The 26,461-nt window shown below is 40.0% G+C and overlaps 1 protein-coding gene across 1 annotated transcript; it reads left to right on the top strand.

The window, feature by feature from the left end:
* The first annotated feature begins 1,581 nt into the window (after positions 1–1,581).
* LOC133862392 (uncharacterized) lies at positions 1,582–25,972 on the top strand. Its single transcript, XM_062298187.1, has 10 exons — positions 1,582–1,935; positions 2,576–2,963; positions 3,647–3,853; positions 4,022–4,243; positions 4,880–4,946; positions 5,053–5,277; positions 7,521–7,612; positions 10,941–11,114; positions 11,196–11,332; positions 25,533–25,972. Exons 1-10 carry the CDS (start codon positions 1,793–1,795, stop codon positions 25,762–25,764), a joined length of 1,887 nt encoding a protein of 628 aa, XP_062154171.1. The 5' UTR covers positions 1,582–1,792; the 3' UTR covers positions 25,765–25,972.
* Positions 25,973–26,461: the final 489 nt, after the last annotated feature.

The following is a 26,461-nucleotide window of genomic DNA, read 5'->3' as shown; positions in this document are numbered from 1 at the left end:
CCCACCATTTCAATGACATCATGGTCAGAAGACAGAAGCCGTAGCCCTTCATCTAAACTCTTGTTAGGTATTTTGTAATAAATTAGATCACCGGGACTATACCCATAGCACTTAACTACAGTCTCCACCTCAAAAAAAGACAGCTCATCTTTGTCATACAGGTCAGGGTAATTTGTTACATCCCCACCAACATAGGCTACCCCATTTTCCCTATTAAACCGACCTCCGTGGTGCACCTCAAACATAGGACATTCATTAAACATTATGTGTCCTACAAATTGACCAAAAAAAAACTAAAAATGAACAAGTTTGAAAATTCAATGAGCAGACAAAAAGAAACGAATAAGACACTACAATATTGCAGTCACTAGATAAAGTCATTGGGACCACTTCATCACAGACAAAAACAAACCAGCACATTGCACAGTCATCAAAAAGACCCACGAGACCACAAGAGTGTACAAAATTCAGAGCAGCACATTGCACAGTCTTACCGACCTAGCACCAATCACAACACACCCCAAACAAGATACTCACAAATGAGGGACCACAAAACGTAAAAAATATACCTTTTTCACTAACATAAAAACACAACCAGATGTTGACAGTAGCGCTAAACATGGTACCCAAACAAAATCAACCAGATGTGAAAACCCCCTCAACTACAAACATGATGTTATTAACATACAAAAATCACATAACTGAACCGGATTTCACTAACCCATTAACAAAATAGTAAACTTTGACAGATTACGGTTACATAAATAAACTAAAATATAAGTTAGGGTTTAGGGTTACCTTTCTCAACCCTCTGTGTATTTCACTTCTGTATACAGCCGAAAGCCGAATCGATTTAGAACGAAATGCACCAGATTAGGGTTCTGAGTCGCAAGAAGGAATTGGGTGAGTTGTGTTCGAGGGAGTAGTTGCTTCGAGTTGTGACTTTTTTTCGGCCGATTATTCTTAAGTTTAAAAAATCCGAATGTTTAGATGAGGGGCAAAAGTGGTAGTTTGAGGCTAAAATATCACGTGAAACGCACGTGTTTTGGCCTCCGTCATCGATTTAGAACGGAGGGTGACAGAATACCCTACATTGAACGGTTTTGATAACTTCATACACTCGATTGAACGTTTTGCTACATTGGTATCTTTAAGTGAAAAAGCGCTATAGTTGGGTACTTTTTTGGGAAGTTTCCCTTTTTTTTTTTTTTTTTTTTTTGGATTTTTGTTTAAACAATAGCATTTTGAGAATTAACACGTATATAAGGGGTAATTTTGAAATTTTTGTACAAAAAAATACATGTGCAACGCACGGGAGCCATTTTCGCTTAAAGAAGATAGAACATTGGAAATCACTAACGGATGGATTACATTGAGAATTGAAAATTTTGAAAACTTTGTTGAGTCATATTGCAAAATTTTAAAAATTAAAGTCATAATTAAAAAAGTAGTTAAATTTTGGAGGGTTAATTGTATTTTCCATTTTTTTTGTTTTTGTTTTTGTTTCCGGTGACAATCGAGCTTTAAAAACACTTATATATTCGGGTAATAAGAACATAGAGAACCATCTATTAAAAAAAAAAGAAAAAGAAAAAAGAAAAGAAAAAGAAAACAGAGAACCGAATCCACCGGGAATTATCCGGTTAACTTCCTGCTCTTTTTCTTCTTCTTCCTCCTCCTCCTCCTATACTACGGTACAAAAACGAGATCGACATTGACCGAGAGGATCACAGGATGTGAACAACATATATACATATCTATATAAAAGAAGAATTTCAGAGGAGCTTCAAAAATGTCGCAGCAGAATACTAACAACAACAGTAATAGCAGTAACAGCAACGTTATTCCGGTGAGCGAGGTGTATTGGTCTCTGGTGGACAAGGCCGACAAGAAGTTCTCTAAGATCAGGGACTTGCCCTATTACCAACGCAACAGGTTCCTTCTTTTCTCCTTTTCTCCGTAGCCAAACAGAAGCCGCATTTTCTCTCAATTCGATCGTATAAGTGTATGCAATTGTTATCAGCGCAGCTGGCTGTTAAATGATGGGGATAGGGATGTTTACATACCATTGATAGGATAGGGTAATAGATTTCTCCGACGCTAACGAAACCTCAAATTTTTTACGAAATTATTACCCAAGTAATTCTTCAATATCTAGATCAAAGTCATTGCAATTATATATAAATATGCTATATTTCTGCTCGCCTAATCATCTCAAACTAATACGAATTTGAGTAAAATATTAGTAGTGTGTTTCAGAAGACTATACTGCTTTAATGTTACAATGGGCTTAGTCCAGTGGGGATTTTTGTTGTTAAGTCTATCCTTAACACGGTAATGTTTTAGAATATGGAATGCAGAAAGCGGTATACTATAAATTTGTACAAGATAAACGTTTTTACTGTCCCAAACTCTGCAGATAGACATTGTGTTAAAGTAGTGTGAGACGTCCACCTACAGTGAGTGAACAATGTCTTGAGCTGCAATCAGATGGAAAAACATTTCATCATTTTGTAGAAACACGCCATTTGTGATTGAGAAAGTACTTGTTTATCTTCTTGTGGCTTTGTGTTAGGTATGATACATATTTTTATAAGGTATTCAAGGTGTACACACAGTTGTGGAAGTTCCAACAGGAGAATCGGCAGAAGCTGGTGGAAGCAGGTCTCAAGAGATGGGAAATTGGTGAGATTGCGTCTCGGATTGCGCAACTTTATTTTGGGCAGTATATGCGAACAAGCGAGGCGAGTTATTTGTCAGAGTCATATGTATTCTATGAAGCAATATTGACTCGAGAGTATTTCAAGGAGGGATTGTTTCAGGATGTCAATCTTGCGAACAAACAGTTGAGGTTTCTTGCTAGGTTTCTCATGGTGTGTTTAGTATTGAACCGGCGAGAAATGGTTCACCACTTGGTTAACCAGCTAAAAACACTGGTTGATGAGTGCAAGAGGACATTCCAGGTGTTTTAACTTGTTAACTTTCATTTGCATACATGTTTTGGTGGTTTTGAGCCTTATTGCTTTGTTGACACTTTTTTTTGAGGTTTGTGTTGAATGCTCAAGAAAATTGAAGTGCCTCGTTGTGTTATATGCATACTTTTTTTTTTTTTTTGTGGTAAATTACTAAATTCATGCTTGACAATGGAAATTTGAATATTTGACAATGAGGCAGTTATCTTTTTGAGTGATAGTAAAGCACTGAAGTGGTATCATCGTAAATGTGGCATGGAAGTTGGAATTCTTAAAAGCTCTTTGTTCTGATTTTGGTTTTTCAAATTCACTATTATTGCAAATTCATGGTGGAGAATGGGATCATTCTAGGAAATAAGGGCCATAATCATGAACATTCAAGAACAGAAAAGACAGCGTTGTCGAATGGTACTGTAACAGATCCTATACCATTAGGTTTGGTGTTGATTTTCAATTTCTTTAGTGGTCCCAATCTAGATGATGAATTCATGTCTGCAAATGCTGTAAGAATACAATGGAAGCCTGGAGCCACTCATTTTAAATGTATTATAGTTAGATTCTTTGGACATTTGTTTGCGTGTTTGCTTGTTTTAATTTTCCACTGATGGCAACATGAATTCTTTTTACATTTGTTTGCTTGTTTTGACAGTATCTTCGCATCATTTTGTTTCCAGGAAACTGACTTTAAAGAATGGAAGCTGGTGGTTCAGGAAATAGTTAGATTTTTGAAAGCTGATGTAGCTTTTATGAATATTAGGCCCTTGCGATATAGTCTTTTATTGGACCCTCAACCTGATTCATTACCGCATGTTCTTCCATCTGTTGCAAGGAGAAACTTAAGATTACGCGATGTGATATTGAGCAGCTACCATCATAATGAGGTCTGGCATAAAGGTTTTTCTTTTCTGCTTTTCACCACTAAAGAAATCCTTAATATATAGTTTGGAAAATTAAGTGATTCAATATTACCTGATATTGCTCTATAGAGCATACCAAGCCATGTTATCTGATTTTTCCTTTTCTCGTCTTTGTTGGACTTTCTTCAACAGGTCAAGTTTTCAGAGCTTACTCTTGACACTTTCAGGATGCTTCAGTGTCTGGAGTGGGAACCCAGTGGCTCATTTTACCAGTTAAGTGGTGCAAGAATTGGCCAGAATGGAGCCCCAGCGCCTAGTCGTATGAACTACTCCCAGGATATCACTGATCCTGCTTTGCCACCGAACCCGCGGAAAGCCATCTTATATCGTCCATCTGTGACACATTTCATTGCAGTAAGTATGCACTATAAAGTTCCAAATCTAGCACAATGATAAAGAATGTTAGATAGGATACGTGTGGCCAACCCGGTGTTCCCGCATCGTCATGCACGGCCGATGGGTCTGGTCCGGCAGTGTCGTCTGGTTTGTCTTCGGTGGGCCAGTTTTGATTCAGTCTCGTGGTTCAGACCAACTGCCTGAGACCCATTAAGTTCATGCCATGTATAGGCAAGGTGCAGTTGGGGGTGTCGTCAGAAGGGTTTTTTCCTTGGCTGTGTTTCTGTAAGGCTGGTTGCCCTGGGGTTTTGGGGTGTATTGGGTTTGATCTCTCCTGGCCGTGAGAGGTTTGTTTGGGAGGTTTCTTGTGGGTGTCTTTTTGTTTTGTGGGTTCTTTTTATATGGGTGTTTAGGGTGATGGAGCAGCCTGTGGGGTTTTTGTTTGCTGGTGTCTTTGGTGGGTTTTGCCTGCTTTTTTGCTTTTTGTTTGGTGGTCCTTTTGTATACTTCCATTGTACTTTAGGAGTGCCTTATGCTTTCTATAATATTTCTGTTTACTTATCAAAAAAACAAAAAATGTTAGATAGGAGCTCTGCCAAGCTTATGTTTTGTGCTCTTTGAGTGTTTGCATGTGATTGTGCTTTATCTGGGCAGGTTCTGGCCACAATTTGTGAGGAGCTTTCCCCTGATGGAGTTATCTTAGTATATTTGTCAGCTTCAGGTTACAAAATTATATTTGTTACAACTCCTGGTTTCGACTTTTCTGTTTATTCGGAGTGTGAGCCTGTGATTTGTTCATGCATCTCATGTCATTGAAATTTCTTCAGGAAGAGGTGGACTTTCTATTTCATCTCCATCAGGTGCCGGAACTTGTATCGACACAAAAAGCAACGCTGCCTGGAACTTTCAGTCGCATAGTGTTTACTCTGATGCGACCTCTGCTTCACCAATCAGCCCCCCATGTGATGGCTTGAACCCTTCTTCTTCGCAAAGTCAAGGTGATTGTATGTACTACTCTGGCTGCTTACAATTTGGAACTCGTGGAAGTGGAGGTACTTTCTGAGAACATCTCTGATGAACTCTCAATCTCATACCATTGACTGTGATGCATTCTCCTCTTTTCCCGTTTTTCATAGAACCCTCTTTTTGGTGAAGTCTATGGGTTGTGTAACTTATGATATTTCTAGCAGTTCTTTTCTTTTTTATTTTTTAAAATTTTACGTATTTCCTATTGTAAGTGATATTTTGTAATGCCATGAAACTTCCATGCATAGATTTGCATGAGACATTTCATGGATTAAAGGTGGAAAAAGCGAAAGTATTAAGTAAACTAATTTAGAAGGCAGTCTACTTAGTTATTTTTGCTGTCTTTAAAAGAAAAAAAGAATGAGAGTATCTTTGAGGGTGAGGATTGTTCATGTTAAATATAAAAAATTGTTCCTAGATTAGTTTTCTGTGTCTTTTTCCTTATCTATAAATAGACCACTACCTTTGAGTATTTTAGAAATTTGTTTAGCCGGCCAAACTTTGCTTAAATAAGACGCGGGGTCTTTCCCTATTTTAACAATCTTATCATTTTCTAGAGTTGCTTCATTTTTGGAAGACCCAAGGACGGTGACATCCCAAAGAGGCTATTGGGAAATTGATTCTTGTTTTTCTTAATGTGGAGCATATGGAGAGAAAAGGATCAGCGTCTCTTTGAGGAGTGCAAGTCCAATGTGCTATCTTTAGAGTCCCCCTCCCTTTTATTACTTATAAAAGAAATCTTTTTTTTTTTTTGGAGATCTCTTTTGGATTGGTATGTAGTTTATGTTCCTAACTTCTCCTCATCAAATCTTTTAGATCTTGTTAATTTTTTAGATCGAAGAGGCCTTTAGGGTGATTGTTTTTTTTCTATACTTTTTGGTACGAGGGCTTTGCCCTTTTCTTTCAATAAAATTATTATTCATAAAAAAAAGAAGAAGAAGGATTATCATTTGCATATAGAGTAGTAGTTCCTTCTTTCATTTAATTGACAAACAAGCCTTAGTTCTATGCAATCCTTTAACTATTTATTTATTTTTTTAATTTTTTATGTCCCGCTAGCTCTTTCTTAAAGCCTGTTTCTCCTAGTTATTGAGACACTAGAGCTGCCTGTTTCCTAAATTCCATTGAGTTATTTTCTTGAAACCTTGAGGATTTGTGCCTTGATCGGTTACAAGCCCCAATATATCTCTTCCTTGTAGTGAAACTTTAAAATATAAACTATACTAACCATAGCTTCATATTGTAGTGTTTTTGCATCTTCATGGCACGAGCCGAACATTATGGACTAAATGACTTCGCCCCCTCCCCTGGCTGGAAAGTTTAAATCAAATTGAATTAGTGCATAAACAAAAGGAGAAGTCATTTTAGGTCCACCTGAAGCTTTAGTGGAAAAAGGATGATCATGGAGTGGTGTTGTATGTGTAGTAGTGGAGCATTGGTTAATCTTTTTCTCCTTATTGTTTGTTTGTTAAAGATTTATTGTCCCTAGTATCTTCTTTTTTTGGGGTTATGTGGGTTATGCCTAGGATGGTGATTGAATTGTTTGTGAGTCGGAATGTGATTTTTCAACAGGCACGGAAATAGTTTGACTTGTAAGGCAGTCCGACTGAGTATTATGTGGTGTTTATGGAGAGAGAGGAAAGCACATACTTTTGAGGATCATGAAACTTCAATGATTGGTTTGAAGTTCTTGTTCATAAGGTCATTGTTCCATTGGGTGGGGTGACTGGTTGCCTTGCTTTTACATCTTCAATTGATATTTTAGATTTTCTTTAAAACTTTAGAAGCTAGTTTCCTTTTTTTGTTTTGTCTTGTATAGATCCTGTGTTATCTTATATCATTACTTCTCTCGATGATAACATTTAATGTCCTCCCAAATGTGATTTTGTGACATAAATTTTCAAATTGATTTCTCTGTAGTGTTGTTCTGAATTCTGAATAATATTAATGTGCAGATTAGGGAGAACTTGATAGGTGGTGGCCTCAATTGTTCATGAGGTGGCTAGACTGTGATGGTTGGTCATGTCTAGATTATGTTATTAATGGTTCCAGTGACAACAAAATAATTTTGAAAAGCTATGATGACATGAATCAAATAGCATTGTACCATTAAACATAGGGTAGGATGGTAAAATTGAAACCTTGCTCTACCATGTAATTGATATGTGAAAGCTTCAAACAATGAAATTGTATTTTGTCCAAAGTATTTTGACGCTGATTTTCTGTGACTATTGAACTATTTTTCTAACTTTAAATAACTTTTTTCTAGGATTAAACTGCCTTTACCCCTGTGACTTTGTTCCCTTTACAAGAAGACCACTTTTTTTGGTTATTGACAGTGACAACAGCGAAGCATTCAAGGCAAGCCTCATATTCTTAGTTTTTGGACTCATGAGTATTACATGTATATTCCAATTGCAAAGTGATAATTATTTATTGTGAAGGTTTTACATTGTTGATATAAAGAGTAGGGATGGCAGTTTAATTTGCCCCATTGGACCTGTCATGAGTAGCATGGGTTTCTCCCACCCAATTAAGGGGATTGGGAGCGGATGAGCTTCTTCTAAAACCCACCTCATGTTTGGGGTGGGGATGGGCTCTAGTTGCCCTGACCTGTATCGGGTATATTGACAAAAATGCCCTTGTCATATACCCAACTCTTTAACCCTTCGGCCCCTTCCACTTTCCTCACTGCTGTCAATTGTATTGGCCATGAAACCACCTTCAAGCCAGCACAGCGACTTAAATTGCCTCTATATCTTGTTGTTTCATGTTTGATATTTTTTGAAATTATACCTTTTCTTTCTTCTCATTGTTTTATGTTTGAGATTAATTTGTTTATTGATGGTATTTGTGTGGTTTCGATGGAGGGTTGGGTGTGCCTGGTGCTGGAATGAAGAGATTTGATGGATGGATTTATTGGTTTTGTGATCTTCAGTTGGGTATTTTGTCATTGATGATATTTTTGGTGGATTTGAGTGGTTGTTAAACCTTTGCCTTTGATTGTGTTTTGGTTTGATTGGGTTTTGTTTCAGTTGCAAACTTCTTTCTTATTTCCTTCGTATTGGCTAGCCCCATTTGGATGTGTGGCATGTTTGGAGGACCTGAAGCCCGTTGATGTGGTGGGGTAGTTTTTGAAGATTCACGAGAGAGAATGAGGTGTTGGTGTTATATGGGTTTGATCGTATGATTCATTGGAGAGAATGGGATGAATGGGGACAGGGCAGGGTCAGGTTTTTGAGTATGAAATGGGGCAGGGATGGGGAGTTCATTTGAAACCTTCAGTGGGGATGAGGAAGGGATATTTCTAGGTGGGCAAGAGATGTGGAATGGGCCATTTGTGGTGGGAGTGTGGAAATATATGAGGAGGGTGGGGAACTTTTTTAAAATTTGTTAGAACAGCCATTGAAGATATCTTATCCAGATTTGTTTTGTATCGCACGTTATAAGGATGCGTGAGTGGCGGATCATATGCGGTTCCCAAATGAAAATATTCAGTGGAATCTATTTTTACTAGACCTGTATAGGATTGGGAGGTGGAGTTGGTATCCTCTTTCTTTGAGATGTTGTATTTTTTCAAAGTAAGGCAAGCACATGTCGATAGTATTTGTTGGATCCCTTCCAAAAGGTACAAGTTTTGAATTGAAGTCATATTATCATGTGTTAACCATACCTATAGGTTCCTTGTTTCCTTGGAATAGTATTTGGCGAGTAAAGGGTCATTTGAGAGTGGCATTCTTTGTGTGGTCAATGGCATTAGGAAAAATATTGACGTTGGATAATTTGAAGAAGCGGAACGTCATTGTGGTGGATTGGTGTTACATGTGCAAGAAGAGTGGAGGATCCATCGATCATCTTCTTCTTCATTGTGAAGCAGCAAGAGATTTATGGAGCTCGCCTTTTAAGTTGGTTGGTGCTGTTATGGTTATGCTTAGAAGGGTGAGAGAGTTGTTGGTGAGTTGGAGAGGTCAAGATGGGGGTCATAAAATGTTGGAAGTTTAGAGATTGGCTCCTTTATGTTTAATGTGGTGTATATGAAAAGAACAAAATACACATAGCTTTGAAGATAGAGAGACTTAGGCAGTGGAGCTGAAAAATATTATATTTAATTCGATTTACATATGGATAGTAACACATAATAGTTTCTGTTTCTTATTTCTTTTTTTCTTTTTTCTTCTTCTAGTTTTACAGATTTTTTGAACTATACCTTTTTCCCTGAATAAGGGGTTTTTTTTGTATACTTTCTGTGTACTAGGGTTGTGCCCCTATGTGCTTTTCAATGAGATTCTGTTACTTATTAAAAAAAAAAAAACCCTGTTGCCAAATTTATGATCAGAAGAAAGAGGTGCTATCAGACAGATTGTTGGGGGATAGAAATTGAGGTTATTTTGGAAAAAGAAGTATTTTATAAAACATTTTTTCCCCCCAGTTTATGCAATACTCCAACCATTATCTTACACTTAAAAAGCCAACAGCTAAGAAAAGTTTTGTTATGAGGAGAGCATTTGCTAAGCATAATATGGGTACTCTTAGGATGCATTTTCAACAAGGTCCCCCGCCACCCACTGTGCCTTTTTTTTTTTTTTTTTTTTTTAAAAAAAAAATTTTAAAATTTTAAAATTTTTAAAATTTTTTAAATTTTTTTAAAAAATTAAATTTATGCTCCTGATTGTTCCAAGAAAAAAATAAAAAATAAAATTTATGCTTCTGAAACTTCATGGTTTGTCTTTTCCTTTATGTTTTAATATTAAAAATTTCTTACCAGACACACACAAACACAGAGATATGGCATGATACAGATGCATCTTTAAATAGAACTAATGTAATAGTTCCATTTGGGATTGGATCGTTATCAGCTTTTCTTTGCCTGGCTGTAAACTTTCAGTTGTGCTGCATTGGGAGCAAGTGAAATACTTTATGGCCAATGACTTGGCGTCTACCTTCTGCCTAAGTACAATAGTTTAATGAAGTTAAAATTCCATTAAATTTGTCAGTAACTATAGCTAAAAATGGTTTTAGAATATATATATTTTTTTTGATAAGTAGATTTTATTGAAAAGAAAGCGTAAGGCGCCCCTACGTACACAGGAAGTAAAAATGGTTTTAGAAATTACCACATTGAACTTCACTAACGATCATAAAAACTCCATTCTTATATGACTGATGTCATTAGCTAATTATTCATGGCCCTCAAGCTATATAGATAGTATTTGACCATTATCATACAAATCTGTTTTTGAGGCCTGATCCTTGATATGAAAGTGGGATATTTTATTTGAAGAGGGAGAATTAATTTAAGTTGTGTTGAATTTTGGATTTGAAGTTATATATGAATACAAATAAATTTTGCCTGCATGTGTTTGTTCCCTCTGACTATTAGAAACGAGAACTTCTCTGCTGTATGAGAGGGATCAATGCTACAATGAGATTAAAGTTCAGCGTATAGTCTACTTGAGCCTTCTTCAAGACCTGATTCATGGTGAATATTGATCATTAATAGGTAAAAATTAGGCAATTTTAGTGAAGGGACTAACGTGATACATAAGATTTTAAAGACCATGATTGAGTTTTAGAACAATTGGATTTACAGATACTTTGTTCAGATAAGATATTTAGAGCATTTGCCAAGCACCTTCAATTAATTTCTAAACTCATGAACTGTAATCATCATGGTCACAATTATGTGCAGGCTATAGTCGGAGCAGAAAAAGGAGAGCCAGTTGCTATGCTTCTATCTCCAAGCTCTTCATCTCCCATTGCTTCTGCTGATTCCCCATGTGGAAGCCTATTCACCATTTTTCTCACTGCTCCATTGCAGGCTTTCTGTCTGCTGCTTGGTCTTTCAGGTTCTGATATTGAGATGGTGTGTAATGGCCAACCTTGTCTCTCTTTATGCTTGGTTGTTTTTGTTGATATTTAGTTATAGAGAAAAAAAATGTTTCAGGATACATTTAACAAGGCTGAGAAACTGCTTTCCTTATCACTGTCTGACTGGGGATTGACTTTGGCAACATCAGACATGCTAAATCCTGTTTGGGCACAGACTCTAAGTGATCCTTTCCTAAGACGACTTCTATTAAGGTATTTTCTAGGCTTTCATAAAGTTCGTCCCCAAAGTTCTAATTTTTAGGGCTGCACAATATAGAAAGCTTCATTGTCATGCCTTAATTCCCAAATAGCCATGACGCATGCTGTAAACATCACTTTTAAAGAAAATATGAGTGAGAATCTCAAAGCTCCGAGTGAACCTGCTCCAGCAGAAGCAAACCAGTCTTATCAAAAAAGAAAAAGAAAAATATGTACGAATAATTCGCCTATTAAGGTAGATAATTCATATATAATATGCACCACAATTACCTTGTTGAATTTTCTGTCAAAACAAGTCAGAGTTCTATTAATACCCATGATTATAATCACAACTATAAATAATCCATCCTTAAATAAATAGAAAATGATACAAATCCATCCCCTACCCATCTCCTACCCATCTTATATGGTGGATTTGAAACTAGATTGTATGGAGATGGATGTCTAACATGCTCCTAAATAAATATATACCATAATTTCAAATAAAATTAAAATATAATAAATATCAAGTCCTTTATAAGATGTCACGATGTAGGGAAATGCTAGTCGCATCTACACTATATACCAAAAAAATTAATATAAATAAGAGCTCCATGTACTATACAGTCAAAACTCTATGTAATCGCTCATAAGGCCTAGTTTTTTACTTGCTAGACAACCAAAATGGGACTTAGCACGTGCCATACATTGCCTTCATAATCTAACTACCCAATGTGAGATTTAAGAGAATACCTTCACCATCTAGGATATCACAATCTCCTGCACTCAAATCCATGATGTTCTCATCAAGGTTTGCATTTTGCTATAATGTCCCAATGTCACTTCACATTATGATACCATCGGTCATGATCCATGGAAGTGTTAGTCACATCGGAGTTGTACCTCAAAAGGACTTGTCACTATTGAAATTCCATTGAATCAATTATATAACCTAGTTCCACTAAATACATAATTAATGTGAGACTTAGCAGATGCCCTTTTGACGCTTTTACAATCAATTCACCCGACGTGGTACTTAACATAGCACCCCTTCATCATTTAGGATATCGCATAAGATGTGTTCTCCCAGTAGCAAAATAACTTCAAATCTCATCCTTCAATAGACAAAACTTCACCAAACAAATTTTCTTTTGTGGAACCCTCATGCAACACTTTTTCAAAAGTGACCTCCACCAAAACAATTTTATTTTTTATTTTTTGATAAGATGAACTTTATTAAAGAAAGTATAAGTAGCCCCTAAGTACACATGGAGTATACACAGGAAAAACCAACGCTAACCCGCAAAAACCCGCAACCCCAAGGCCCCAGAACACAAAAAAAAAAAACAAAAGACAAGCTACAAAAGAACCCAACTAAGAACAAGACTCCCCACAACCCGACAAGGCATAACAAACCTACAACAAGTGTGCCTTGCCTTTCCTACGCCTAGAGGGATAGTTCGTGTCGCCATAATTGATGGAACTCTGCAAATTTAGAAGTTCCCTTTTTCCTTTAGTCTTCTGGCGCGCAAAAAACTGGAATTCCTCTTCCATGACATCCCGAATAGCTAAAGCCTCCTCCCCAAAATCCCCGTCCATCGCCCAATCTAAAGGCAATCCATTCCAATAATCATCTTCTTCCTCCTCCCACACCACAATCTCCCCGTTATGATCAAAACCAACCGGCCAATTCCGAGATTGGGAGAAACAGCCACCACTCGGAGGGGAGGAAGGACCTACCACCCCGCCATTGTTGGCCTCTTGTTCAAAACCGAAATCCAAAACACTTCTTAAAACTTTACCAAACTAACCCATAATTTTTATGATACAAATGCATAACATAAACAATTGAAACCATTCAACATTAAATTGACATATTACAAACTATAACGTGTTTGTAAGGGATATCTCAATCGGCTAGAAATCATGCCTCATTAAGCAAATGTCACTAGTTCGAACCTCCACTTTCCCCTCTCCTGAGGACAAAAAATTACTTATTAAAAAAAAAAGAAAAAGAAATTATATTTTGATTAAGCTTCCAAACCAAAATATAAAAAAGAAATTTTATCCCAAGGCCAAATGACAAGATATCATATAGGCTAATGCTTCACGTAGATATCAAATGAGTTTCGTATTGACGTGTTTAAATTTGTGTATTTCACCAAAAACATTCACCCACATTTCAGTCATACACTAGTATTTATAGGAGTAAATACAATGTTCTAGATTAAAGACACATCACACTAGGAAACCTCACTACCGTCTAGAATAGGGACACTTGTCCTTTTCTCTCTAACACTCCCTTGCAAGTTGGAGCTTATATATCATATAAGTTGAGCTTATAACAAATGAACTCTCTTTTTTTTTTTTTTTTTTAATAAACCAATCTTATTAAAAGCGTAAGGTGCCTGAACTCTTTTATTTATTTTTTTGATAAGTAATAAACCAATCTTATTAAAAGCGTAAGCAGCCTCTAAGTATACCGAGAGACTTATAAAAAAAAAGTATACTGAGTACAAAAGGAAACAACTAACTAGAAAGAGAAAAACGAACATGAAACTCATCATAACTAATCGACAGAGGGGACACAAAGGCCACAGTTTAAAGATACGAAGTATGGAAGAAAGATGATAGAATATCCTCCAAGGACCTCTCCAAATCCTTAAAGCTCCTATTGTTCCTCTCCCTCCAAAGAGTTTAAAATAGGCAAGTGGGCATCATTTTCCATACCGGAACACTTCTTGGCCTTCCAAAGGACCACCAACACACAAACAAGTCGAAAACCCGTCTAGGCATAACCCAAGACACCTCAAAAGCGGCTAAAGAGAATATTTCACAAAGTAGAAGCCACGGCACAATGAACAAGAAGATGGTCCATGGACTCCCTATCTCTCTTACACATGCAACATCTGTCCATGACAATAACGTCCAGATTATCGAAAGTAAGGATTTTGCCTAAAGCCGTCGACCAAGCGGAAAAGGCCACCCTCGAAGGAGCCTAGGTCTGCCACATGCTCTTCCAAGGGAAGCGACTACCTTCAGAGCAAGCTAAAGAGCAGAATAACAACTTAACCTTAAATAGACCTCTTTTGGAGGAGACTCACCAGAGCTTATTTTCACTACCTCTTCTCATTGTAATTGAATGGAAGACTTGTAGAAAGGAAGCAAAGACACCCACCTTTCAATCATGCGCTTCTTTAGTAAAGCTCACGTTCCATTGATTAGAACTGCCTAAGAGCTCTACATTAGCCGCAACAGAGGTGTCCTTCGTCCGAGCAATACCAAATAGAACTAGAAAAGCAACCTTCATAACTGTATCCCCACACCAAAGATCATGCCAAAATTTAATCCTAGTCCCATCCCCCACCACAAGTCTAGTAAAGCTTGAGAAGGACTTCCAACATTTTCTAATATTCTTCCACAACCCCACCCCAAAGGCTCCTGCAGGCTCAAGAGAGCACCACTCACCCCATAAGTTGCCATATTTTGAATCCATCGCAACTCTCCACCAAGCGTCTCTCTTAATACCATAGCGCCACAACTATTTACCTAACATAGCACGATTGAACAATATCAGATTTCTGATACCCAAACCTCCCTCAGAAATTGGAGAACAAACCTTGGACCAACTCACCAAGTGAAATTTGAACTATTCACCTAGCCTGCCCCATAAAAAGTCACGTTGTAGCTTCTTGATGCGATTAGCAACACTCATCGGGAGAGGGAAAAGGGACATGTAATATGTGGGAAATTAGCGAGGGTGCTCTTGATAAGGGTTACCCTGCCATCCTTGGACAGATACAACATTTTTCAACTTGCCAACCGATGTTCTATCTTTTCAGTAACACCATTCCAAATATGCTTTGCCTTATTGGAAGCTCCCAACGGGAGACCAAGATACTTAACCGGTAGAGAGGACACCCCACACCCTAGAATTTCGGCCAAACTTCCTACTAGGTCAATGTTCCCTACAGTAATTAATTCAAACTTAGCCAAGTTAACCTTCAATCCCGAGGCAGCTTTATACAATAAGAGAGAGTGGATCCCCTCCATCACAAAGACAAATAAATGAACTCTTATTGACACAAAAGCTTTGTAAGCACTCATTTGTAGGCTGAAATACCATCAAATTGGTGGAAAAATGTGAAGAACCGGTCAAAATCACCACGAAACCAGCCGTAAAACCACAAAAATGGTAAAAATTAATTGAACTAGCTGAAAACCGTCAGAACTGGCTAAACTATCACCAAACCGAACAAAAAAATATAAACCAGCCGAATTGTCACCAAACTGGCTGAAAACCAAACTGAACCAGCCGAAACATCACCAAATAGGCTAAAAACCAAGCTGAACCGGTAGAAAAGCATGTCTGAACCGGCTGAAACATACTTGTATAGGCCGAAACACAACTAAAACCGGCCAAAAAGGAACAGATTTGGTGGGCGCGGTTGAAATAGTGTTGGTAACTGGCCGAAACATTGCAAGAAAACTTTGAACCGACCAAAGCGTCGTTGGAAACCACTGAAATCTCATCGAAAGGAATAAATCCGGTTGAATCACATTGGAAAACTCAAAAACTGGTTGAAAATTCGTCGGAACACCAATGCCGGTTGAATACTCATCACATAACACCAACACCAATCAAAAACTTGCAGGGAACATCAACGCCGCTCGGATACTCATTGGGAAACACCAACGCTGGTTGAAAACTCACCAGGAACATCAATGTCGGTCCAAAACTCGTTGGGAATCACTAGCATTGGTCGAATACTTGTTGGGAAACACCAACACCAGTGAGATTCGTCGGAAAACACAAATGCTGGCCAAAACGCCAATATCAACTAGGTCAACTCAAATCCGGGTTGATCCGATTCGATTTTTTTATTGGGCTAGGGCTTGACCCTGTTGAAGAAATTTTTGGTATGGGTTGGCCTAAAGATAAAATTGGGATAATGTATTTTGTGAAAGGAATTAACCCAAACTGAGGATATCCTTATCCTTGATAGGGTTTACATATGTCTGGAACCAAACACCCATTTTCGTCTTTGAAACACACCGGAGATTCCTTATCGGCAACCATACAACACCAACAACAACCGCATGAACTTGAATAGACACCATCGATGACTTCAACAGTGTCAACGGACCAGCACAACAATCACGACAATCGGCCACCACCGCAACCATAACAAAACCACTGGCCATTCCTGTAGATGTCACCAATCACCACAAATGACACCATAGACCACAGAAAACTACTGAATAAGTCCGCACACTCAACACCACAAACACAAGAAAACCATCGGCTACACTCAAACGCCGCATATGTATATATATATTAATAATCTTTGGTCCATCACTTACTGCTGCCGAACACCATATTGATGAAGTCAATGGCGGCGACATGAGGCCACCATCGACCTCGACCTTCACTGTTGCAAACATGGGAAATTGAGATGAATGAGGAAAAAATGGCAAAACAGGGGAGGGGATACACCTTTCTTTTTCTTTTTAGGAATTCCTAGGTTCTAATACCATGTTAAGATTTGTGTATTTCACCAAAAACATTCACCTGCCTTTCATTCATACACCAGTATTTATAGGAGTAAATACAATGTTCTAGTTTTAGGACGCCTCATATGGACATCTAACAGGGACACCTCACTTCCTTCAAGAATAGGGACACTTGTCCTTTTCTCTCTGACAAGACACAAGGTCTCACAAACAACTAATTGCCCATGTCATATATACATCAAATAGCCGTCACCATATCTAATGTCACATAGACCAGAAATCACTAATGTCACACAAACATTAAATAGGTGTTGCAAAAATGCAAGTCACAAATTGAAAATCACCAAGGTCACGGATCAAATACTATGGGTACAAGGTTATCATGACAAAGAGCTCATATTTCTTAATAATTTCTCAAACAACATAGTAGAAGATATAATACCCTTTTGGGGAAATATCAAATTATTATTCCATGCATTGACTTGTTTTCAGATGGCTCTCTAGATTTTCAATTTTAGCGATCAAATTTCTATGTTTCCTCCAATTTCCAATCAGATTCTTTTTTTTTTTGATAAGTAATAATTCATAAAAAAGCGCAAAGGGGCGCAACCCTAGTACACATGAAGTATACAAAAGATCCCCTAGTAAGAGGAAATAAACGAACATGAAAGTAAGAAATCAGCAAACGACATACGACCCGGGCTATGGGCCGACACCCACGGATATAACATATTAAGCACATTTCTACAAATAGCCCCAACTGTAACCTCCACATCCTCAAAAAGCCTAAAATTTCTCTCACACCACAAACCCCACAAAACACATAAAGGAACCTGTTTCCAACTACGGATAACAAAACCACGACCTAGCAAGGTGCCCCAACCACTCATTAAATCCAAAACACTACTAGGCATAACCCACTCCACCCCAAACAATCTATAAAAATAACTACAAACGACCCGCGCCACGGCACAATGAAGAAGGATGTGATCAACGGATTCCCCATGCTTCTTACACATAACACACCACTCTACCACTACAATACCACGCCTACGTAAATTATCATGAGTTAAAATCTTTCTTAAAGCTGCTGTCCAAACAAAAAAAGCCACCCGCTTTGGAGCTCGAACACGCCATATTCCCTTCCAAGGGAAATAAGCCGCCTCGTGACCAACTAATGCTTTATAAAAAGTCTTCACTTCAAAATTCCTCTTCTTAGAAAGATTCCAAACCACCCTATCAACCTCTCCATGCCGAATCCGAATAGAGTATAAATGTTCATAGAAGGATATCACCATCTCCACCTCCCAATCTTGAGCATAGCGCGTAAAGGGAACATTCCATTGAGCCACACCTCCTACCACAGACAAATTATCCACCACCCAAGCATCCGGAAAACAAGCAATAGAGTACAAAACTGGATAGCAAAGCTTGAGCGGCCTGTTCCCACACCATAAATCATGCCAAAAGCGAATATGAGACCCCTCGCCCACCTCAAAACGCAAGTACTTGGCTAAATTATCCCACCCCCTTCGGATAAACTTTCAAACACTCACACCATAAGACCCCGTCGCCGGTAAAGAACTCCATCCTCCCCTCACACTCCCATACTTCACCTCAATCACCAATCTCCAAAAAGCATCACGTTCCTGAGAAAACCTCCATGTCCACTTCCCCAAAAAGGCTTGATTAAACTTAATAATATTACCAACTCCCAATCCACCTACCTTGATTGGAGAACAAACCCGATTCCAATTGACTAAATGAAATTTAGTCTCATCCCCCAAACCACTCCATAGAAACTCCCTTTGAAGCCGCTCCAATTTCTTGGCTATACTTACAGGAATGGGAAACAAGGATAAAAAATAAGTAGGAATGCTGGACAGTGTACTATGAATCAACGTCACCCTGCCACCCTTGGATAGATAGATCTTTTTCCAACTAGCCAACCTTCGCTGTACCTTCTCAATAACCCCATTCCAGATAGAAAGAGATTTAAACGACGCCCCTAGCGGCAGACCCAAATATGTCGTCGGTAAAGACCCAATTCTACAACCTAGAATATGAGCCAAAGACTCCACCTCATCCACCTCACCAATTGGGACCAATTCGGATTTGCCAAGATTAATCCTCAACCCTGACACCGCTTCGAAGCATAAGAAGGTACACCTCAAATTTCGAACATGTTCAGCCTGTGCCCCACAGAAAATTAATGTATCATCAGCAAACAACAAATGATTCACCACTAACGCTTCATTCTCCCTGATACCCACTGAGAAACCAGACAACAAGCCTTGGAGCATAGCCTCATTCAACATCCTACTTAGTGCTTCCATAACCACCACAAACAGTAAAGGAGAAAGAGGATCACCTTGTCTAATCCCCCTTGAGCTCTGGAAGAAACCTGTCGGCGCACCATTAACCAAAATAGAAAATTTTACAGAAGAAACACAAAAATTAATCCATTTCCTCCACCTCTCCCCAAACCCACACCTTTGAAGCATGTAAAGTAAAAAATCCCAGTTCACGTGATTATATGCTTTCTCCAAATCCAACTTGCATAATAACCTCGCCTCCCCCGACCGCAACTGGCTATCCAGGCATTCATTGGCAATAAGAACTGAGTCCAGGATTTGCCGACCACCATTGAAGGCATTCTGAGAGTTCGAAATCAATTTTTTTTTTGATAAGTAATTGTAATTTTATTAAAAACAGCGTAAGGCGCCCCTAGTACACACGGAGTATACAAGAAGCAACAGCCTCACAACCGACCCGACAAGGAACAAACCACAAAAACCACCCAACCCTAAGCCCCTAATCCCCTAAGCCCCTAAATCTCACAATCTTCAATCATATCCCATCGCCTATGTTCCTCATCAAGGGCAGAGAGGAAAGCCAAAGATCTATCCCCCTTATCCCCGAAATACATAGAGCATGCCATAGACAACTCCATAGGAGTTAAAGGCTGGAGTTGTTTTCCTTGACCCATCACCGGCTTTGTCTTCCTTCCTTGACACTTGTCCTGAAATAACGGCTTGGAGGTGGGATCATCCAGGGAGGAGGGAGGAAGAATCCTCCCTACCGGCGAGCCCATCTCAATGGAAACTTGTGGACCCACGGCAGAATTCTCTGACTCACTCCCTAAGTCCTCAAGAACAGAATGTTTCCGACCAGCCTCTGAGGAAGCCAAAGAAGAACCCGGGAGAGGGAAATGAGAAGAATCGGTGACAAGAACGGGATCCGGCACCGAAACCAAGTCCGACCCCATGTTCGAACCCTGACAAATCCTCCGACCGGCATTCCTACGCCTAGAGGGATATTTCGCGTCACCGTAGTTGATGGAACTCTGCAAATTAAGAAGTTCCCTTTTTCCTTTAGACTTCTGGCGCGCAAAAACCTGGAACTCCTCTTCCAAGGCGTCCCGAACAGCCAAAGCCCCCTCCCCAAAATCCCCATCCAACGCCCAATCTAAAGGCAAAACTTCCGAATAATCATCTTCATCTCCCTCCCATACTACAATCTCCCCATTATGATCCACGCCAACTGGCCAATTCCGAGTTTGGGAGCAACCACTCGCAGGAGAATAAGGAACTACCACCCCGTCATAGTTAACCTCCTGAGGCACCACCGTTGAGACTGAAATCGGGGGAAGATTAAGAAACCCCTTCCTAAAAAGGCCCTGACTCACTGACGTCGTTGCCTTCTTTATAGCAGGATTTTTAACCGCCTTCTCCGCTGGCGGCACTTGACCTGAGGCCCTCTTATCAACGAAACCGACTGACATCTTCATAGCTTGCAAAGAGTCAGAAAGAAGCCCCTCATCCCACTTTACAGAATGCCTTTCCCTCAATATTTTCGCCCTTCTGTAGTAGCACTGGAATGGCTTAGAGGCCATCACAGGGAGGGGAGAACGCAGCTTCTCTCCTAAAAGAGTTGCACCAGCGAGAGACGGAGCGGCAAAAGAGTGATTAGGAAACTGAATCTTCCCCAAAGGCCTAGACTTGAATGAATTAGAAGTAGAACCCACCGGAAAACCCAACTCCGGCGCCGGAGCAGGAGGGAAACCGAACCAAATAGTGGCTGGAAACACCCTCGAACTAGAAACCTCCGAATACACCTGGGATCTGCTCGTCTCACCCCCGAAAAGAATCACCGATCTAGAATCTGTCCTTGTAACAGTCGCCGATAAGGACTCCGGCCTAGGATCAGCCGAAGACGCTGGACTCACGCCCACTTTCTCTCCCACCGTTGACACCTCCACACCCCCAGGAAGATTCCGATACAGATCCAACCCAGAGGACTTCTCAGTTAACGTCTCCGGCGAGGTTGTCGGCGAGCAGGAGACATTAGGTTTCCGCTTGATTCGGGTCACTCGAAAACCCACAGGTTTTCGAAAATTCCCTGACCCGGTAAAACGGCTCAGAACTCTCCCCACAGCCCGGCCCAAAGCCAAATAAAAACCGGACCCCAACTTTCGCCACGTCCGCAATTTCGAAGATTCAAATTTCAAATGAGAACCCTTACCCTGCGGAGCTGCTGTTTGGTCTTTACCCGACAAAACAAATCGGTGGGCCTCCAAAGAGAAGCAATCCACCGCCAATCTCGGAATCTCCTCTGCATGCCGCACCGCCGGAGAAAAATCGAATTCGCAAGGAGACGCCCACGAATCCCTTAACCCGGACTGACCATCACCCACTAAAGGCATCTTCTTTGCAACGGAGGATGAATCTGCCCTCACAACCTCCACAAAAGAATGCCCCGTCCACTTTGGAGCCAAGCCCATAGTCGGTTGATCTTCCTCCAAAGCCTTCTTCTCCGGTGTAGTAGAAGAGTCGAGTCTGCCACTCACCGAACCTGAGACAGAAGCGACAACCTTTCTCAACTCCTCTGAAAATTTAATCCATCCCCACCCTCCACGGCCCTCGGGGATGACAATGGATCCTTTCCGACCGCCCAACCCGAACATAGTCGCCTCTAAATAGCGCCCAGCTTTATTCCCACCTCTCCTAGCAATTAAAACCTTCGAACCTTCTCTAAATGACTTCACAAAAACTTGCTCTGCCTGGATACCCAACAGCATTTCCAAAGTCGACGCAAGCCAATCGGCGCTCTGGACATTCAACAAGATCACACCCAGAAAATTTTTCCTCTTCTCCTCCACCCTCAGCGTCGACGCCCCATCCAAAACCGAAAAGGAGAAAGCCTTCGACTCCACCAAAAAAGCCTTATCCATCATCGACACCCCCAGGACTAAGACGACCAAAGCCCAATAATCTACATCGCCGAATCGAAAGTGAATAACAGGACCAGACAATAGGCTGAAAAGATAGAAACTGAGAGAGGATGGATGTTCGAAATCAATTTCCCCAACACTGATTTGAGCTTGCTAGCAAGGACATTAGAAATCATTTTGTAGACCCCTCCCACCAAGCTGATAGGCCTAAAGTCCTTAATCTCCTCCGCATCTACCTTCTTAGGGATAAGGGATACGAAAGTTGCATTCAAACTCCTCTCGAACTGGTAGCTATTATGAAACTCTGAGAAAACCGCCATAATATCTTGTTTGAGAACAGCCCAACATTTTTGAAAAAAAGCCATAGAGAAACCATCTGGGCCCGGAGCCTTATCCCCGTTCATCTCCCGCACCACCTCCCATACCTCCTGCTCCTCAAATGCACGTTCCAACCAGAGGCACTCATCCGTATCAATGGATGAGAAAGAAATCCCGTCCACCCTAGGCCTCCACGAACTCTGCTCGGTGTACAAAGTGTCATAATAATTGACAATGTGCTCCTTAATCTCCACCGGATCTGTAGACAAAGCCCCATTAATCCTCAGAGCTCCCACATGGTTGTACCTCCGATGCGAATTTGCCACCCTATGAAAAAAAATTTAGTGTTATTGTCCCCTTCCTTCAGCCACAAAGCCCGAGATTTTTGCCTCCAATTAACCTCCTCGAACATGAGTGTTTTTCCATTTCCATGATCATGTCAGACTTCCGTACCTGCTCCTCCTCCATCAGCCCCCGAGACTCCTCTACACCCTCCAACTCTTTAATACCTCCAATCAGATTCTTATGGCCTTATTCCACAACTTTTTTAATAGAAACCATGTGTAATTTTAATTATGCCCCAAGAAAAAAATACACAAAAAGAGGGGGAGGGAAAGCGGCCGGGGGGGGGGGGGGGAGCAAGAAAGGCGTTATACCATGTTGATGCAGCCCCCTAGAGCGTGCGACGCCTTAGGGCACTCTACAACGTCGTGGATTGGCTCCCCCTGCGACCTTGTGGTGCGGTCCGAGGCATCACAGGGCTAGATGTTGTAAGGTGGGGCTAATGATATTGGCAATGTCAATGCCGTTAGGTTTGGGCCATGTCGACCCCATCGGCACCAATGTGGCCAGTGCCTTGAGGCCTAGTTACTTTTGGGACAATTGATGATTTAATTTACCATTTCCTATCGATTTAAGCTTTTGGGACTATTGTTGATTTAAAACTTGGTACATGCTATGTGCTTGTAAATTAGTAAAATGCTTAGTGAGAACAGAGTTGAAATAATGAGAATTGAAAATACTAATTGTACTTGTGAACTTAAAATGATGCTTGTTTTAATGAAACACTGAATTCAGATATAGTTATTCATGGTACATATTTTTTAATTTTTTTATGATGATGAATTCTTTAATCCTTTTTTTTGTTTTTGATTTTTTATGATACTCAGATGCTTCCACCCCCCACCCAAAAACCCCGGTCTGGCCCAACCTTTTAGCCATTTGCAATCCCCTTCTGAGTTTTAAATTCCACAACTGACCCCCTGATTATGGAAATTTATGTGAATGTTCTCTTTTTGTCAATAAAAACCAAGCATTAAATTGGATGGAAAGCATAACACATGCACTACACGTGTCAATTGGAACTATTGACCAAACACTCCCAAAACACACACCATCGGCGATTACACCACCAGCATCACCCAAAAGCAATTTGCCCAAGACATTACAATCACCAGCCAAACACCAAAACCAGCATGCTCAGCCTTCAATTTCCCTCATCCAAATCATTAATCAAATTCTCAAAACCTGCAAAAGGGGTTGGGTCGTCATCTCCACTCTATGAGTGAGGCAAAATCAAACCTAAAATCGATTTAGTAAAATCAAAGCAAAGAGCCTTGTCCCTTTAACTTCCTAAGTCGAGTCTCCAAGGCTCTCAATTTCAAGCAAACTGCACTGCTTCATACACAAACCCAACAATGATAGACTTAACTACTTGGCCAACTTGTCGCCACAGCTCTAGAAGATGTCACCTTGTCTTCTAGAGTCTCGAAGGTAGAATTCTCTGACCATGTTTGGATCCAATCCATCATTTCCTGACTAGTTTGGAAGTCGAGGGCCCAAAACATCTAAATAAACACAACATTGCTGCCCAACATAAACATGACCGAAACAACAAAAAAACGTGCGCACCCGCAAAGTGGCATCAATGCTATATCAGAATACAAATATATATCTCGATTGGCTAGATCTTGTATTTGGAAGTATCCACCAATGGCACACCAGTGAAATACCTATACATTCAATTTTTCTTTGATTCCTCATGTTTTTGTGCTGGGTTTGTGTTTTTTGAGGTCTGACTGCCTCATTGTTGGCTGGGTTTGACGTCTTGAGTAAGGGCACCGATCTTGCAATGCAGTGGCTTGAGTTGTGGGTGTGTAATGTTTGGGTATTTTTGGCACTAAGGAGTTGGGTATTGGTGCTCCAATGGTGGTGGGTTGTTTAGGCATGGTTCGGTGAGGTTTTGTGGTTTTTTCTATGTGGGTACCCGTGTGTTGTAGTGTTGGGCTTTTGTGTAAATGGGTTTCCGGCCATGGGTGGTGTGGCTGGGGCTCTAGGCAGTTGTAGGTATGGGTGGTGATGAGGAGCTTGGCGCTTCTGGGTTGAAGGGTTTTCATTTGTTGGTGGATTGTGGTTTTGGTTTGGGTTGGGGTCTCGGGTTGGACAGTTTCCGTTGTGGTGCACGGCAAGGGTGGTGTTGGGGAAGACTGCTTCTGATCAGAAAGAGAGAGAGGGGGGGGGGAATGAACGAGAAACGAGGGCCGCACTGTCGCCTTCCACAACCCTTTACAGTTAGTACCCACACCTTGGGCCTATTGATGCACTTCCTCCCTAGGGCATGTCATTAAGATGGTGTTTGACAATAACTAACAAGGGTAATTTTGTCATTTCCTGTAACAAAGAGCAAATGCTGCTGTATAATTTACCCTTATTACGTATATGAATTGGTTATGGCCCCTTGTATTTAGTGTAGAACCCTAGATGTAGCTGGTTGACAATTCATGTTACTTTGTCTTAACTCAGAAGTGTTATGAATTGGTTATGGCTCCTTGTATTTTGTCTAGAACCCTAGATGTAGATGGTTGACAATTCATGTTACTTTGTCTTAACTCAGAAGTGTTTTAAGTTTAGGGATTTAGCACTTATCAAAAAAAAAAGTTTAGGGATTTAGCAATATATTCAATTATTTGAGTGATGAGTTTCTTGTTGCGAGCATGCATTTGCAAGTTTGCATTCTTGCATCTCTGCATGTGTATCGAAAATGCTCAATTTTTTTTTTTTTTTTTTCTTTTAATTATTAACCCCCCTTCTAATAAAACTTTTCTTACTTATAAAAAAAAAAAAGTTATTAACCCCCCGGTTTTCTTGCAGATTCATTTTTTGTCAGGCAGTTCTCGTGCTGTATGCTCCAACCTTCAATAAGAAGGAATTCCATCCTACGTGTATGCCTACTCTTCCTGTGTCTGTTCTGCCAACAAACACCGATTCTCAAATGGTAGTAATGAAGATAGCAAGCGTCTTTGGTGCAGTGAGCAATTTTGTCTTCTCAGGAGTGGTGCTTCCAGAAAATAGATATGGTGACATGGATGTGATGTCAAATTAACGAAGTACGTTTTTGGTTTGAATATGTGCTTTAAGATGTAAATTTGTCTCTATTCATGGGGTTTCTGATCTTTTCATAAAACTGATCATAGAACCTTGAGATGGAGACTGCAGGAAAATGATTGCACAATCTGGGTTGTAAATTTATGATTTGTGTAGTACAACTGGGAGAAGTTCATATATTATATGTTTCACCTGTGATTTCATTACTGAAAGTCCACCTGTAAATATTCGATTTACAAAGAAAATAAGTACGGTGTCAAACCACAGGATTAGAGAGTAATACCATAAAACTCGACGGCCTAGACATCAACAGAAGATAAGGTAATCATCTAATACGACTGGAAGTTACAATTTATATGATTGAGGTTTTAGTGCTTCGGTTTATTGGACAGGGAATGCTTGGTGTCCCACTCTCATCTCACTCTTATTCTACTATTGTCTACGTGGACCAATAATATGAGAGATATTAGAGATAGTGCAGTGGGACCCAGATTTTTTAACAACATTATTGGTCAACGTAGACAATAGTAGGATAGGAGTGGGATGAGAGTGGGACACCAAGCGTTTCTGGGTTCCAATATATTAGGAGTGGCTGGTGGTGCCCCCTCATGGAGGAGAGGTCCCGGTATTCAATCTCATAGGGTACAGGTTCTGGTCTAAGCCTGAACTGCTTAATCCCAAGAAGGTTGACAGAG

Source organism: Alnus glutinosa, chromosome 3 (genome assembly GCF_958979055.1).
Source record: "Alnus glutinosa chromosome 3, dhAlnGlut1.1, whole genome shotgun sequence".
Classification (NCBI taxonomy): domain Eukaryota; kingdom Viridiplantae; phylum Streptophyta; class Magnoliopsida; order Fagales; family Betulaceae; genus Alnus; species Alnus glutinosa.
This window is presented reverse-complemented; position numbering and strand designations above follow the sequence as displayed.

Excerpts from the sequence above, each read along its gene's own strand:
- LOC133862392 (XM_062298187.1), top strand. The coding sequence starts at position 1,793 with ATGTCGCAGCAGAATACTAACAACAACAGTAATAGCAGTAACAGCAAC. Across the intron at positions 4,947-5,052 it reads AGTATATTTGTCAGCTTCAG|GAAGAGGTGGACTTTCTATT; the intron begins GTTACAAAATTA and ends AAATTTCTTCAG. Across the intron at positions 5,278-7,520 it reads TGGAACTCGTGGAAGTGGAG|GATTAAACTGCCTTTACCCC; the intron begins GTACTTTCTGAG and ends ACTTTTTTCTAG.